Source organism: Miniopterus schreibersii (assembly GCF_964146895.1).
Source record: "Miniopterus schreibersii genome assembly, chromosome: 2".
NCBI classification, from domain to species: Eukaryota; Metazoa; Chordata; class Mammalia; order Chiroptera; family Miniopteridae; genus Miniopterus; species Miniopterus schreibersii.
Window position 1 is genome coordinate 86,574,653 of NC_138102.1, and position 12,096 is coordinate 86,586,748.

Genomic DNA, 12,096 nt, shown 5'->3' on the forward strand with positions numbered 1-12,096 from the left:
TCTCATTTTCTTATCTGTAAATTAGAGATAATAGCAGTACCTATCTCACAGGTTTGTTGTGAGGAATAAATGAGATTAATTCATGTAAAGTACTTTAACAATACTTAGCTAAACCCACTTTCCCTTATGTCAAAATTGTTCCTGTGTGTCTTAGTTTACTCTGTAGTGTAAGTTCTTTGTGGGTAAAATGCATGTCTTATATTTACTATATTCTCTCTTAGTGCCAAAGACAGTGACTATTTTTTTGTTGACTACATAAAGGAATGAATGTTGAGTTAAATATGTCTAAGCATTTAATATACAAAGAGGGAACAGCTTACATACTAGGTAAAATATGACAGTTATAAAATCATGTTATTTAAAAATAAATAGTATGCATGTGATACAGCTAGATTGACCAATTACATTATAACTCTCATTTGTTTTCAACATATTTTTTTTAACTTTTTTTTTATATCTTTATTGATTTCAGAGAGAGGAAAGGAGAGGGAGAGAGAGATAGAAACATCAATGATGAGAGAGTCATTGATCGGCTGCCTAGCCCGCAACCCGGGCATGTGCCCTGACCGGGAATCGAACCCCAATCACCTGGATCCTAGGTCGACGCTCAATCGCTGAGCTATGCCCAGCCGGGCTCAACGTATTTTTAAATGTATGCTTTCTCTAAAATTCAGTCTTTCGTATTTTTAAAGAACAACTTGAAATCAGTTCCAGAAAAATATAAAACATGTAATCTGTTATTTTAAGTGAGCTTTTTATTATGACATACACATGCAATAATGGTGTGTGTATATAGTTTTCTATATTCAATTCCATAAACACAGATTGCATACTATGTGATAGATATTGTGTTAGATGAAGAAGATAATGTTCCTGTCTTCAAGTAGCTTATGCCAACTGGGAGAAACAGATTTCTAAATACATATATTTAATGTATTATAAGTGTTGCAATTAAAGAGGTGCCCAGGAAACTATGGAAACTTAAAGGCAAGGCACTTAATCCAACCAAGGTTTGCAAAGAGGTAGTCCTCCTTGTCCAATAGATTTAAATCATCACCTCCAGTTTATTCACTCATCTAGTCTAGTAGGAATTTACTCTTCTCCATCATTAAATGATATCCTAGTACTATAAAAGAGTCAGTACTCTTCCAGAAAGTGAAAAATGTATTCCATATGTTGAACTAAATGTGATATAACTAGAAACACAAATGTCAGCTGGCTCACCTATTGAATCAAAAGGCAGAGCAAATTATCACAATGAACATTAAAACTCTTTCATTAGTATGTTTTTGTGCTAGAAAATAACTCAGTGATATTTTACTTAGAATATATATGCTTTGTAAGCTTTTCCTTTTATAAAATTATTTGTTCCCTTTGTTGAATATGCACTACTTTTTGTTGGTTTATCTATTCTGCAAATAAATTGAAAATCACAAATAGTAGGTTAAAGTTAAAACCTATCAGATTGTTTGTCAGTGCTTTTAAAATTATTTATTTTAAATACATTAAATAAAATGTAATTTTAGATGTTAGTGCAAAAATAGATGTTCTGCCATGATTAACAGATATCTTGTTAAAATGTAGTCTTCAAAGGCTCTGTTCTTTCTGTTTCTGTTTCCAACTATTGTAGGTTGAGTTTTACCAAAGGTGGGTTTACTCAGATCTGAAAAGATTAATGTGCATTCTTAAGCACCTGTCTCATTCTGTAGAGTAATAATCTAAGGAAATCAGTGCACTCTGGGGATGATTGGTTATTGTTAATCTCAATCTGAGGATAGATTATGTTTAAGAAGTCACAGAGAGACCATTTCTTCAACACAGTGAGCTCTGTAGTATAAAATTTGGGTTTACAGAATGTTTATAATAGTTTTGGGGAGGTGTGCATATGTGTGTGCCTGAGTGTGTATGTGTGAATTAGGGAAAGAGAGAATAATGCTGAAAGGTAAATTCATAACTCTTGAAGTATGTATTCTATTAGTTGTTCAGGTGATATTTTCCTGACTTAAGCAAAATGATTCTATAACTATTTTCAAGTAAGAAAAGTTTTTGAAAATTTCAGAGGATCATTGTTCTAATATACTTGGACCATTATCAGTATTCTCTGCATATAAGAAAAGAGTCACTGTCCAAAGATTGTATAACTGTACTTTCTTTTTCCTTGAAGCATTTTATTTATTTTATAATATTTTTGATGAATCATTGGTTTTATTTTTATTTTTTACAATGTATCTCCATGTTGAAATCTTGAAGCATTTTAAATACCTGAGACCCAGGGAACTATCCTGGATAATAGTCATCTAAGATTTTCTGCATTTTCCCCTTAACTTCCCTCTCCCCCAGGCACAAACACAAACACCTCTGTTTTATTAATGCCTAATAAAGCTTTCCTGGGATTCCAAAACAAAATCCCAACTTTCTCATATTTTTTGCTAATTTATTTTCTTTTAAGATTAAAGCACTGTATCCTTTTAATTCTATGGGGAAAATAATATAAGTTCAAAGAAATGATAAATATTTTAGGTATGTTTTCATCACTTAGGCTGAAAGTTATTTTCCTACAAATTTTTATCACATTATAGAAATAATTGCAAAAATTTACTTCCTTATATTTTTGTCTTAATATTTTTTTGGAATGATATTCTTTTGCACTAAAAATAAAGGTTTTCCAATGTTATTTCTTCTAAGTAATATCAGGATTTCAAGTTTAATAATTTTACAAAGATTAGTCCATGTTTATATCCTAAAATAATCTCTTACATGTTCCAAAAACAAATTGAACATGTGGTTTTAAAGTAATTGAGGTTGGCAAAAATCCATATAACTAATAAAACTTTTATTAATATCAAACTAAGTTTAGAAAATATTCAAGTGATTCTAAAATACATTGTAAGTTCATGTACAGTTTTTTTGTTTTTCCAATTTAAAGTCATCAACTACTTGTAACGATGCCAATTTTAATTAACTTCAACTCTTTGTCCCTATACATAGGGTGGGGCAAAAGTAGGTTTAGAGTTGTGAGAGAAACAGAGTATATTCTTGTATTATTATTAATTATTGTATTAATCCATTCGAACAACTGTAAACCTACTTTTGCCCTACCCTGTATATTCCTTTTTGTTCTTTATGTTGCAACTTGTAAATCTAATTTTGAAAATCTAATTGCCAGAAATTGTCTTTTAAGCACTAGAATGTTGTTGAAACCCCTCCCAAAAAAAGTGATCAATTCCTGTATCTGAGAAAAAGGAAAGCGGCCTTACCCTTACAAGGAGGCCTCAGTATTGGGAGCTGGCCTAGAGCTCACAGCTAGGCTATGGTGTTCTCCTTTTGGACATAACCGCACAGAACACCAACATCAGACAAGGTCACGTAATGATGATGTGAGACAAAAACAGCTTATAATTTTGTCTAAGCACAGACCAAAACAAGGTCACTCTGCATACCACCTAAATACCGAACATCCCCTCTCCTGGCTAATAATATGAGTGACTGCTACTAGATCTAGACCTCCTTCCCTTTAGATAAGATTTATTAAGACACCCAATCACAGAATTGTCCTTGCTTCCTGATAGAGCCCAATCCAGAGTAAAACCCTTCTTCCTTCCTTGATTGCTTCCCAAAACCATTTAACCAAAGCCCAGATCCTACAGGAAGTCTTTCCAACACCCTCGTACTTAGTTGCCTCATTTTCCATGTCTTCCTCATTGCAATGATCAACAAACCCAACTTTTTCAGCTGCAGATGTGTTCCTGGTGATCTTTGGGCAAGAGTATATTTTCACATCCATAACCCAAAATTGTGAATATTGAACTATAAAGTTTTATGTAAAAGAACTTGTAAACTATAAAGTTCTATTAAAAAGTTGATGTATTAAGAATTCCAGGCTTAGAATTTTGTTTTCAGTAAATGCATCCAAACCCACGAGTGTTTTTTAGCATTATACTTTTAAAATATATTTGATGAATAGTTCCTTTTTCAAATATAAAACATGTTTTTTCTACTCTAGGTTTACCATCTCAACTGATTAAAGACCCTATGGCTCTAAAGAGAATTTATTCTTTTAAAGATTCTTTTCATTATGCTTGGGAACCGATCTTTGTTCTAATTCAGATTTTAGATTAACATTACAATTAATGGCAAGTGATATCCCTATCCTCCCTTCAAAAACAGTAATGGATCAAGATTTCTTAAACATCATATTCCCAATTCTAAAAAGTAAATGACGTTTATTTTCCTTTAATTACCACTTTAGATGATGCAATTTTAAACTATTATAGGCATCAATAAGGGGAGATGGTTTGTCCCATCCATTTGTTTGACCACACTTTCATATTCATCACTTGTTTATTTGCATGCTGATGACATTATATTTTATCCCTTTATTGCTATAGTAGTGATTGGATTGAATATATGTACATTCAGGTTCCCAACTCACTACACTAAGCAGTTAGGAGTTAAATTTTTACCAAGTTATCTTCTAGAACAGAACCTGCCAGGTGACCATTACTCTGGCATCCAGACATGCTGCCCTTTTTAAATACTGTAACCACATCTTCCAGATGGAAGGTCTGCTGGTTTGTGATTGTGCTTTATATAAACATTTTAATATCAGATCCCTAAAATCATGAGGGATTAAAGTATAATCCCCTCTCTCTATTGCTGTAGTGGATTAACTCTTCTCTCTGACTGTTTTGCTTCCTGAAGGCTACAACAAAAAGACTCAGTGCTCCTTAAACATGCTATGGAATTGGAAGTTGTAATTGATGATTTCCAAGGGACAAGGGTAAAATGACACACTATTAAAGCTGAGTATTTTATGATGTGTCTTTCTTTAAAAGGACCAGTTTGAAGCCCTTTTATAAACCCCCAGAAAATAGCAATTCAATAGAACAAGATTGGAGTAAAATCAAAAGGAAGTGCAGTGTCCTTTCAGAAACACAGGGAAACATGTAGAGAAAATGTGTTCCCCGTTAAAAGTTTACGGAATTGTATTTGAAATTCGTAATATATTTCAGTAAATCAGTGGTATGGTTTTCATAATGTGTTTCTTGACTTTTTTCAGTTTTTCCAATTTGGTTGTTTGGATATGTTGAATTACTTTTTAAGAGAAAGAAGCCGTTTGCCATTTTTTAGGTTTTTGACCATTTGGGTGCCAAATGCCAAAAACTTGTATTAAACCAGAAATCCCTAGACTTCTGTGTTTAGAATAAGGACTTTCCTAAGATTATATTTAACAAGGCCCAAGGATGAGTAAGACGACACTGTTTCTGATGTGAATCACGCCACCTTCTTTCTCACCTTGCCCCAAACTGCAGTAAACCTGGGTTTCTCCAGAAGGGAAATACTCGAGCGGCATCCAGAGGAGTCCTGGTGGTTGAAGGGTTAAGGGAGCGTCGGACGCAGCCCCCGCGTTCGGGGATTTGGAGCTGGGCGCGGGGCCGGGCCGCGGAGAGCGCACAGACCCTCCAATAAACACAAAGGAGGGCCTGGGGAATAGAAACCCAAATCCACTTGTAATCGTACAAGAGATTCGGGCATAATTACTTGAGCAACCTAGATTAAGATTGATGAGCCTTTAAAGTGGCGCTTCAGATCGACCGCCTCGCGGAACGGAGGTGGACCCCCGACTCCGCCGTCTCCGCGGCGGAAGCTGCGGGCCCGCGACCCCGGCCGGCCCCCTGCGGGCCGGGGGCGGGGGCGGGGCGGGAACGCACCCGGACCGGCCGAGCGATCCCCGACCCGCGGGGGCGCGGCGGAGGGCGCAGGCCGACGCCGGCTCGGGCCGCCTCGCGTCCTCCCCTTTAAGCCCGACGGAAGCCGGCCGAGTGCTCTCGGTGCCTACGGCGACGGACGGAACGACCGGCTCTGTGAGGACCGCGGCGAATTCCGTGTCCCTGGGGGCGCGGCCGCCTCCACGGCCCCGGCGCCGCCGCCCGGGCCTGCTCGCGTGGCCGTGGCCGTGGCCGTGCGAGCCGCCCTGCGAGGGGCCGCCGAGGGCCCTGGCCTCAACGTCCGCCCGCGACCCTCCTTTTAACCGCCTTCTGCGGTGATTGTGACTCGTTTGACTTAAAAATGCGCGTGAGGCGCCCTGGAAGGACGCAAAGCCCCCTCGCTGCGGAGGCGCGAGCGCGCAGTCGGCGTCCGCGCCTGTGGCCGGGCGGCCGAGAACGGCCCCCTGCGGGGACCTTGGAGGACCGGCTCAGCAATTCCCCTTTGAATTACTAGTCTGGAAATTCTTAATTTTCTACTCTCAGATTGAGGGGTTTGAAGGAAGCACCTTAGTAGGCACACTGTCTAAAAAATCTTTTACTGCAGCTTTATTCCTCTAGTTTAAAAAGTTGAGAATTAGAACTTTTCGGACGCTTTCCGGAGAATCGTTTTGTTCATGTCTTACAATTTCATCACTTTTTGACTGGTTCTCGGTTAGAAAAACCACTGTTATGAGTTCTTTTTTTTCCCTACGTCAGAACATAAAAAATGTATTTAACGTCCGTGCGTGTGCGTGTATGTGTACGCGGCGCTCCTCGGGACACCGATATTCATCTCCCTGCAAGATGCGAACCGTTAGCGCGGTGGGGTTTACGCGGCGCCCCCCGCGCCCCGCGAGCGCCGCCGCCCGCTCGCCGGCCGTGCGCGCGGGTCCCCGCGGCGGAGCTCCCTGCGGAGGGCCTGGCAGCCGGGTGCTCCTCGCCGAATCGGGCCTTCAGGTCTGTTCCGCACTTTATTTAAAGACAGCGCCTCACGAACCACGTAGGATTTCTAGGAGGAGGTTGCAAACTTACTTGCTGAGGGTCATTTATTCAGTTCTATAACCTCTTGGTTATTTATAAAAGTGGGTATTTATAAAAGTGTTTCTAGTGTCGTTTTAACGTAATGTGTAAAAGCTAAGCAGACCTTATCTCACATGAAAGGAGCTTGCTGAGTAATATAGGCACCGTTTTTAGTGCCTCTTTAAAAATACGAACCTGTGGTACCCATCTGGGAGAGAGCCAGAGATGGTCGCAGGGACTCAGCCTGACTCTGGTGCCCCTGTCTTTCAGGCCCAGTGGTTCTCAGCACGCCCGCCCAGCTCATCGCTCCGGTGGTGGTGGCCAAAGGGACTCTCTCCATCACCACGACAGAAATCTACTTCGAGGTAGATGAGGATGATCCTGCCTTCAAAAAGATCGACGCGAAAGTGAGTTAAAGTGATTAGAATTAGGCTGTGGTACTGGTGGCCTTGTGGCAGGAAGTGGTTTTCAGTTTTGTTGGTTTTTAAATGACAGTGGGGGAGGGGAGCCGATTCCTATCTTTCTCATAGAAAATGAAATGAACGAAATAACACATGCTTTATTTTATGGGATTGAAGATTATATTAACGATTTTAAATCCTGCACTACTAGAGCAAGCACATTTTAACAGTCTGTCTATGAGTGCCTTTGTGTGCATTTGGGCAGATTTGGTAGTTAAGCCAATTGCTCCCAAATCCCTGGGGTACAAAACCTCAGGTTCTCTAAGAAGACTAGGAAGGGTTTTATGAAATTTCTTACCGAGATCACTTTTAATTTTCAAAAGTGTAGATTGCAACGTGAATTATTATTGATTGAAATTATAAGGAAACTGCAGGGAGGGGGTACCATTTAGATATAAATTCATCTCCATCATTACATCCATTTTTTATCGCCTGAAATAAGAATGGGTTTTACATGTGAATTTAAAACGAAGAGAAACTGATTCTCTGAGAAGTTTTGAATTAAAATGTGCATATACTAGCACTCCGATGTTTAAAGTTTGTATTCTTTTCTGGGTGTAATGCCAGAAAATACATGTTTGGAGGATTTGAAATGCATACATATTTATTTGTTCATTATTATCTTGTGTAGATTTTAAAACCTTAGTATTAGGACAGCTCTACACATTTGCATTTTCTTCTGCAATCAATTTTATTGTTATTTTAACTTTTATGTTACTATGCAATTTGTAAGCTTTTTTCCTGAGGTTAAGAATTCAAAATCAAAAATGCCATACTAGATATTTAAGAATCATTTTAAGAGATCTCCCTTTAAAGTAGTTTTCAGAGGCAATTATTCTAAAATAGTCAAGGACAAACACTCCAGTAGATCCAGAACTTTATTCTTTATACTTAATTTTTACATAGAAATAAAGCATTATAAAATGCTATTTCTAGAATAGCAATCGAAATTCTAAAATTTATCACCACCTGAATTAACTAACAACCTAAGGCCATAGGTGATTAGCCCTTCTCAGCACTTGTTGACTTTTAAAATATTCTCTGAAGGATTGTTACAGGGCTTCTTTCACTTCTAGCTCCAAAAGAATTGAATTTTACAAATAAGTGTAAATGTAATGTATTTGACTTTAAATGACTTAATGTTTGTCTTTATGCTTTTATCATTAGCTAGTCCTATGAAGTAAAAAGAATTTTTGGATTTTTGATTAATTTATTCAGCTATTTGAACACTACATAAAATAAGATCTGACATTAACTGGTCAGAAATTATCTTCACTTATTAGCATAGTTTTCATTTACAAATTTCAAAATTTTCATTATGATTTTAATTAGTTCATTTTCTGTGAGTTAGTCTAATTTTTAACTTGGCAGTCTTCACTGTCATGACACTTTTTTTCCCCTTATACCATCAAAAATGCTACAGAAATACCCAGAAGATCAAGCTTTCATGGGTCGATTTAAATTGTGTCCTTTATAGAAAGAAATAGTCTTATAAGTAATGTAGAAAGTGAGAGTAGATTGTTAGGTTCTGGAGCTCTACAAAAAAATTGTAAGATTTTATTTTTAATAACTTCATTAATATAATTCTCAAAATGTTTAAAATATTCAAGTGGGTTCAATTTTCAAAATGAAGCATTACATCTTTTCATAGAAAAACAATTTAAAGTGAGACACAACTTTTATTTTACCTCTTTATTAGCTTCTAATTAAATAAAAACCAGCAACAGAAATTAAAATCTAAATCACAAAAGTAATTATCCAGTGTATTTTAAGTGCATTTTTCAAATATATAATTCAGATATTCAAGCATTATTATATATGCTGAATTCAAATTTCTTTGAATATATTTAAATAGCATTTCAAGTATACTTATGGAATGTTAGAAATAGAACAAGCAATATAGTTGAAACAAAATGTAAACTTTTAAAAGTTCAGACACTTTCAAAGACAGATAAAATACCAGGAGGAAATCTACCTTTAAATGGTATCTTTGTTAGTGGAAAATGTCTGGAAGTATCCAAAATGGCAATTTAACTTCTGTTCACCAAATCACAAAACACAAACATCCACACTTCAAAGACAATGTGAGATCACAATATTTGTTACAAATCAAAATATACATTACACTTTCCTTCAGATGCCATATCCAAATCGTGTTTACTCACAGACAGATGCACCTAAATCACCAGGATTGCTATAATCCTTTGATAGTTAGGCAGAGTGTTCCCTGTGGTCTTGCATTACAGCTGGGTTGTTTTCAGGGTGTCATTGTGTACTTTTCAAGGGAGATATGAAATCCTTTGTAAAGAAATCTCTAATACATGTGGGTTGGAGTTTTTCTTTATCTGCTTCCCCCACTTGTTTTTCTCCCCTTGGAGGGTTGAGTGAGATGATGCCTAAACACTGTATTATTCCTTTTTAAGGAAGAGATTGTTTGCACTGTCAAGTGGTACATGAGGGATCGAACAGGAAGTGTACACTTAATTAGGATTTTTAGAAGAGTAATCACGTTTCAGTTCTTGGTTAAACTGTTTTCTAAAGTTTTTCCAAACTTTTCGGGTTGGTCAGGATCTCTCTTGCCAGTCGCCACGTTTGTTTGGCAGCGTTCTCCAGCGCCGAGTGAGGTTTGCCTTGAAACAGATCTAGGTTGGGCAGGAAGTAGTGAGGGCATCGCCGGCACTGCAGGCAGGAGATGAGCTGCAGCAAAATGCCATTGAGCCGATCACCCAGGCAGGACTCGTCCCAGTCGGACTCCCGGGGGTGCTTTTCACACTCGTAGGAAACCAGAGTCTTCATGTGGTAATTGTTCAGGGGCTGGCCGGGCAGTTCCAGGTGGCGGTCCCGTAAGGTTTTGAGGATGGAGAGGCATTTCTTCCTGCAGCCCCCCATCTGCAGCCTGTTCTCGGCTTCCGCGAACTGCAGCACCCAGGCGTCGCTCTCGGCCGAGCTCTGCTTGCCGGCCAGGGAGTGACACTCCTTAGACAGGAGGTTGAACCCTTCCGCTTTGACCTCCGCCACCCGGTTGGGCCCGGGCCAGGGGATGTGGGGAAGCGGCCAGTGGGCAGCACTCCTCGGCCAGATCCCGGTGCATTTGAACGCAGGGGTGATCTGCACCACGTACCGATCTCGGATTCGCAGTTTCACTTCGCTGGTGTCTGCCACCATCTTTACCACATCCCTGTAGCTACATTTGTCCACCGCTTGAGCCACCAGCGTCTGAAACCGGGACCGGATTTTGCGCGCCGAGAGGTAGCCGGAGGCTGTAATGAATTCCACCCAGAGGGACATGCTCCTTTTGCGCCCGTCGCTTAACTTCAGCACCGCGCAGCCGGGAAGCGAGCCGTCGTCCACAAAGTTGAAAACCCCCATTTGGTTAAGGTAAAGCACCACCTCAAATTCGGTGGGGGAGATGACCTCCAAGCCCTCGTAGCGGTTGTCCATTTCGTTGAGGGAGCTGATGAAGCGGGGCTCCTGCACTTCCACTTCTTTCAGCACGTCGGACACGACTTTGCAGACTTCCCGGATAGTTTTGGCAATGGCAGCTTTCCTGGCTTGGCATTTTTCGTTGTAGTACTTGTTCAGATGGTACACCAGCTTGGCCTGGGCTGCGATCATGTTGGGGCAGAGATCCGGATTGTACACCGGAGTCTCGCAGTAGGCTGTGGGATCCAACGCGGCAGCTGGAGCTGGAGCCAACTTCGTGCAGAAACGGCCCGGCGCTCTCGGAGCGTCTCCGAACCGGCCCCCGCGCGCCTCCGCGGGGCTGCCAGCGGCCGCGGTCCCCTCCTTGGGTCTGGGCGCGAGCCGCTCTTAAAGTGAAACACTGCTCCCCCCCTTTCTCTGCCTCTCTTCCTCTTTTAAAGAATCCTGGCGGGAAAGAAACGCACGGAGAGATCACCTTCTCAGAAATAAAAACAAAAGTTGCGCTGATACTCAGCAAAGCTCTTCAGGAGTCAAAATAATCAACCTTTTCCGTGTTTATTTACGCTTTCCGAGAGTCATTGTGTGTGCTGGGCTGTTAATCAGGTGGAGGAAAAGTGTGCTGAGTGTGTGTCGGGGGTGAGTGTGCGTGTGTGTCTATGTCAGAAGAAGCTGCTGTCGGTTTGTCTCAGAGCCCAGATGCACTCGTGTGGAAATTATAAAGGCAGGGCCAGGCAGGCTGGCGGCCAATCGCCACTGGGCTCGTCACCACAGCCTCCTCTGGCTCCAGCCAGGCTAATTAATCCCCCTCGTGGATATAGGCACAGGAACTAAAGGTAGGAGGCTGCTGTAGGCTGAAACCCACCCAGGCCACCTAGACACTTTTGGAAATCAACAGGAATCTCTCAGCTTTGGTATTACTTGAAGCATATTGACGTTTTGAAAGGACTTGGCAAAATGTTTCTCTGTGCTGAAAACCCTGCTTGTCTTTACCGCTGAAAGGCAAATACAGGTGTATGAATGGTCAAACATCAATTAGTGAACTAGGTGGGGTTTTCTAGAACAAAAGACACTAACTTACATTTAGGGGCTGAAAATCACTAATGTCTGTTAATCCTGGAGGTCTTTTAAAATGCAAGTTGAAAGTTCACTCTTTCCTGTATATGCAAGTTGGCTTCGTGAATGTTCCTATATGTTAGAATGATTTTTTAAAATACTATGCAGTGTGTTACTTCTGTTTGTTCTTCTTTTGCAGGTATTGAAAGGGATCCGAACATTATTTCTAAGTGTGTTAGATGTTGTCTACCCTAGTTTAAGTTAGGATATTTTTTTAAATGTTTCGTATACACCCCTCCCCCAATCCATAGCCCTCTTTGTACTTTGGCAGGCTTGCCCAACATTACAAGTGGGATGCTTAAGTTTTGTATGCACTGGTAAAAATATTTGAA

The 12,096-nt window shown here is 40.2% G+C and overlaps 2 protein-coding genes across 3 annotated transcripts in view; one reads left to right on the forward strand and one right to left on the reverse strand.

The window, feature by feature from the left end:
- NBEA (neurobeachin) overlaps nucleotides 1-12,096 on the forward strand; it is an 817,699-nt gene that overhangs the window by 562,764 nt on the left and 242,839 nt on the right. The window contains exons 1-2 of one of the 2 annotated variants that reach the window (XM_081128333.1): nucleotides 6,023-6,043; nucleotides 7,038-7,174. Coding sequence is in view for 1 of the 2 variants with exons in the window: in XM_081128332.1 (XP_080984458.1) it covers nucleotides 7,038-7,174 (137 nt within the window). In the remaining variant the exon portion in view is untranslated. Of the gene's footprint in view, nucleotides 1-6,022; nucleotides 6,044-7,037; nucleotides 7,175-12,096 lie in introns of those variants that run through there. The other variant, XM_081128332.1, reaches the window with a different exon arrangement.
- MAB21L1 (mab-21 like 1) lies at nucleotides 8,096-11,332 on the reverse strand. Its single transcript, XM_081128334.1, has one exon. It carries the CDS (start codon nucleotides 10,841-10,843, stop codon nucleotides 9,764-9,766), a length of 1,080 nt encoding a protein of 359 aa, XP_080984460.1. The 5' UTR covers nucleotides 10,844-11,332; the 3' UTR covers nucleotides 8,096-9,763.